Here is a 5585-nt window from a genome sequence, read left to right on the forward strand (position 1 = left end):
ACATTTTTTATCCCATCATAACAAGCAGAAGACTCTCCACGTGTCACATACATAATTGCAGTCATTTTAAGCAATCTCTTCTGACCTGAATGAATACAGGACGCAATTCTTCTTTTTTCTATTTTGTCTCCATTTACTTTAATATCTACTGACCAGAATTAACGCAAGGTGCATTTTTTTTTATGTTCATACATACTGTAATCTCTCTTTACCGGTATTAACACAAGTTTCATTTTATTTTTCTCCACTTCCATCAATCTCTGCTGAGTGGGATGAATACAAAACTTTTTTTTTTTCAGTCCCCACTTGTTGCTACCTCTTCTAACCGGAATCAATACAAAACTCATTTCTTTTTTTTTTTCCTTTTTTTTGCCCACTTCCATCAATCTCTACTGACCTGTATGTATACAAAACGCATGTTTTTTTCCCCACATCCAGCAATCGCTGTTAACCTGAATTAGCACAAATTACATTTCTTTTTCTTATTTTATTTTTCCCCCTTCCAGCAATCTCTACAGACCGGAATGAATATAAAACTCATTTCTTTTTCTTCTTTCTTTTGGCCCCACCTACTGCAATCTCTACTGCCCTGTATGTATACAAAAAAACATTTCTTTTTCTTATTTCATTTTTTTTCACACTCCTAGCAATCTCTACAGACCAGACTGAATACAAGACGCATTTCTTTTTCTTCTTTCTTCTGGCCTCACCTTCTGGCCTCACCTACTGCGATTTCCACTGACTGGAATTAACACAAATTGCATTACTTTTTCTTATTTCATTTTTTTTTCACACTCCCAGCAATCTCTACAGACCAGACTGAATACAAGACGCATTTCTTTTTCTTCTTTCTTTTGACCTCACCTACTGTAATCTCTACTGACTGGAATTAAGACTGGAATTAAGACATGTTACATTTCTTTTTTATGTTTTTATTTTATTTCTGTCCCTACTTCCTCTACAGACCAGGCTGAATACACGACGCATTTTTTCTTTTTTCTTCTGGCTTCACCTACTGCAATCTCCACTGACTGGAATTAACACAAATTGCTTTACTTTTTCTTATTTCATTTTTTTCAAGCAATTCCTACTGAGAGGACTGAATACAAGATGCATTTCTTTTTCTTCTTTCTTCTGATCCCACCTACTGTGATCTCTACTGACCGGAATTAACACAAGTCACATTTCTTTTCCCTTTTTATTTCATCCACAGACTCACCAGGGGCTCCCATCATCTCAGGGTACAGCACGGGAGACATCCTCAAAGAAGATCAGGAGGTCACGCTGACCTGCAGATGCCAGGGGGGTAACCCCAGGCCGCACTTGGCGTGGTACAAAAATGGGAAGTTGTTGAACCACCCTAACACCACTTACACCAAGGCGACCAAGAAGGACGATTTCGTGATGATAAGTGTTACTTTGAAGGTGCAAGCTGAGGACGACCGGGCTAGTTTCGAGTGCAGGGTGGCCAAGAATGATATTCTGAATTATCCACTGGCAGATAATGTCACTTTCACCGTCCATTGTAAGTTTTTTTTTTTTTATGAGGATTCTTGACTTTTTAATACTTTCTCATTATGCGTTTCAAGTCTCTCTCTCTCTCTCTCTCTCTCTCTCTCTCTCTCTCTCTCTCTCTCTCTTGCGATGTCAGGATGCCAGAGAACTTCAAATTATTCATTCGCTCTCTCTCTCTCTCTCTCTCTCTCTCTCTCTCTCTCTCTCTCTCTCTCTCTCTCTCTCTCTCTCTCTCTCTTGCGATGTCAGGATGCCAGAGAACTTCAAATTATTCATTTCGCTCTCTCTCTCTCTCTCTCTCTCTCTCTCTCTCTCTCTCTCTCTCTCTCTCTCTCTCTCTCTCTCTCTCTCTCTTGCGATGTCAGGATGCCAGAGAACTTCAAATTATTCATTCGCTCTCTCTCTCTCTCTCTCTCTCTCTCTCTCTCTCTCTCTCTCCTCTCTCTCTCTCTCTCTCTCTCTCTCTTTAAACCTCTATACGTCTTTCAGTGTCAAATACGTAATTCATTTTAATTTACGTTATGCAGAAAATGAAAGATGAAAGAATCTATTTTTTCTAAGTTACGATTCATCAGTTTTGTGATAAAATGTGTCATTAATAACTTCTTTATCCTGCTTATCATCATCATCATCATTACTCAATTATCCTCATCATCATCATCATCTTCAAAGTTTCTTAAACTTTTTTATTTCCTTCGCCCATATTTACCTTTATAATATCTTCATCTGTGTTATTTTCTACCTATCATTCCGTTTTATTTTCATATATTTTTTTTTTGGTCTCTCAATATCCATAGAGAAATATTTTCACATTTTTAAATAAATTTAACTGCAATATCCCCACAATTACTGTTTTTTTTTCTTTTTTTTTGTCACATTTTCGAAATCTCTACGAATTTGTGTAGGTAATTAGTAACCCTTTTAATCACCATAAATATTGCCATTTAGTGATCACACATTTTCGAAAATCACTACGAATTTGTGTAGGTAATTAGTAACCCTTTTAATCACCATAAATATTGCCATTTAGTGATCACACATTTTCGAAATCACTACGAATTTGTGTAGGTAATTAGTAACCCTTTTAATCACCATAAATATTGCCATTTAGTGATCACACATTTTCGAAATCACTACGAATTTGTGTAGGTAATTAGTAACCCTTTTAATCACCATAAATATTGCCATTTAGTGATCACACATTTTCGAAATCACTACGAATTTGTGTAGGTAATTAGTAACCCTTTTAATCACCATAAATATTGCCATTTAGTGATCACACATTTTCGAAATCACTACGAATTTGTGTAGGTAATTAGTAACCCTTTTAATCACCATAAATATTGCCATTTAGTGATCACACATTTTCGAAATCACTACGAATTTGTGTAGGTAATTAGTAACCCTTTTAATCACCATAAATATTGCCATTTAGTGATCACACATTTTCGAAATCACTACGAATTTGTGTAGGTAATTAGTAACCCTTTTAATCACCATAAATATTGCCATTTAGTGATCACACATTTTCGAAATCACTACGAATTTGTGTAGGTAATTAGTAACCCTTTTAATCACCATAAATATTGCCATTTAGTGATCACACATTTTCGAAATCACTACGAATTTGTGTAGGTAATTAGTAACCCTTTTAATCACCATAAATATTGCCATTTAGTGATCACACATTTTCGAAATCACTACGAATTTGTGTAGGTAATTAGTAACCCTTTTAATCACCATAAATATTGCCATTTAGTGATCACACATTTTCGAAATCACTACGAATTTGTGTAGGTAATTAGTAACCCTTTTAATCACCATAAATATTGCCATTTAGTGATCACACATTTTCGAAATCACTACGAATTTGTGTAGGTAATTAGTAACCCTTTTAATCACCATAAATATTGCCATTTAGTGATCACACATTTTCGAAATCACTACGAATTTGTGTAGGTAATTAGTAACCCTTTTAATCACCATAAATATTGCCATTTAGTGATCACACATTTTCGAAATCACTACGAATTTGTGTAGGTAATTAGTAACCCTTTTAATCACCATAAATATTGCCATTTAGTGATCACACATTTTCGAAATCACTACGAATTTGTGTAGGTAATTAGTAACCCTTTTAATCACCATAAATATTGCCATTTAGTGATCACACATTTTCGAAATCACTACGAATTTGTGTAGGTAATTAGTAACCCCTTTAAGCAGTACTAGGAATAAAGCAAATTTTATGATTCGACCAATTGTAAAATACATACATACATACATACATACATACTTCTAACCTTTTGCTTTTAACTGAAATAAATTAACTTACTATGTGAACTAGATATGCATTTGATGTTATATTATTTTATTATTAGATTTCATTGGTGTTTGTTTGATTTATCAAATTGAGAAAAAAGCACTAATAATTACAGTTAATGGATATGAATGCATTTAAAGCTGAGAGCCAGTCCTGTACGTGTATGTATGTATGTGTGTATGTATGTATATATACATATATATATACAGTATATATATATATAAATTTTTATTTATTTATTAACATATATATATATATATATATATATATATATATATATATATATATGTATATATACATATATATATTTATATACATATACATATATATAAACATATAATATATATATATATATATATATATATATATATATATATATATATATATATATATATATATATATATATAAAAAATATATATACTGTATATATATGCATATATATATAAATATATATTCATATATATATACATATACATATATATATATATATATATATATATATATATATATATATATATACTGTATATATATGCATATATATAAATATATATTCATATATATATATATACATATATATATATATACATATATATATATATATATATATATATATATATATATATATATATATATATATATATATATATATATACGTAAATGACTGGCTCTCAGCTTTAAATGAAATGTCTGTGACAACGATGTCCAAACTTATGCCTGATTACGTGAACTGGACATTTTGCCTGACAATTGATCTTGACCTTTAACCTTGAACTTCCAAAATTTAAGCATTTCCAACTTTTTACATAAGTTAACCCCTGTAAGTTTCATTACTCTATGATTAAAATTATGGCCAAGAAGATGTTCGCAAATAAACACACACACACACAAACAGAACCACGAACACACAAACGGGAGATAAAACATAACCTCCTTCCAAATTCGTTGACGGAGGTAGAAAAATAGAATTCAATCATTTCCAGCATTTTACATAACAGTTAATCCCTGCAAGTTACATTATTCTCCAGTTAAAATTATGCCAGGTAGCTGTTCGCAAACAAACACACACACAAACAAACTCAAATAACTGTGAATAAAACAGACTCCCAAATGGCCAAAAGGCTGTTCGCTAACAAACAAACACACAGATACACAAACATGGGGTAAAAAACTCAAATAACTGTGAATAAAACAGGCTCCCTGATCGACAGGAAGCTGTTCGCAAACAAACACACAAACATGGGGGTAAAACATAATCTCCTTCCAACTTCGTTAACGGAAGTAAAACAGCAATTCAAATAGAAATTATTCACAAACAAACAAACACAAACAAACACACAAATACACAAACATGGTAAAACATAAACTCCCTCCAACTTCTTTGACGAAGGTAAGAAAAAAAAGAATTAAAATAGAAGCTGTTCATAAATAAGCACACACAAACAAACACACAAACATGGGGTAAAACATAACCTCCTTCCATCTTCGTTGACGAAGAAAAAAAAAAGAATTAAAATAGAAGCTGTTCATAAACAAACATACACAAACAAACACACAAACAGGGAGTAAAACATAACCTCCTTCAAACTTCGTTGACGAAGGTAAAAAAAAATAATTAAAATAGAAGCTATTAATGTACAAACAAACACACAAATGGGGGATAAAACAAAAACTAACCTCCTCCCAACTTTGTTGACGAAGGTTAAAAAAAAAAATTAAAATAGAAGCTGTTCATATACAAACACACAC

General features: G+C 32.0%; 1 protein-coding gene and 1 pseudogene across 1 annotated transcript in view; one reads left to right on the forward strand and one right to left on the reverse strand.

Annotated features, from left to right (window-relative positions):
* Positions 1-5585, reverse strand: part of LOC137614506 (nephrin-like) — a 261564-nt pseudogene that overhangs the window by 212217 nt on the left and 43762 nt on the right.
* LOC137614466 (tyrosine-protein phosphatase non-receptor type substrate 1-like) overlaps positions 1-5585 on the forward strand; it is a 13202-nt gene that overhangs the window by 6814 nt on the left and 803 nt on the right. Inside the window, exon 3 of the mRNA XM_068344272.1 lies at positions 1214-1525. Coding sequence (XP_068200373.1) covers positions 1214-1525 — 312 coding nt within the window. The remainder of the gene's footprint in view (positions 1-1213; positions 1526-5585) is intronic.

Source organism: Palaemon carinicauda, chromosome 20 (assembly GCF_036898095.1).
Source record: "Palaemon carinicauda isolate YSFRI2023 chromosome 20, ASM3689809v2, whole genome shotgun sequence".
In the NCBI taxonomy this organism is placed as follows: domain Eukaryota; kingdom Metazoa; phylum Arthropoda; class Malacostraca; order Decapoda; family Palaemonidae; genus Palaemon; species Palaemon carinicauda.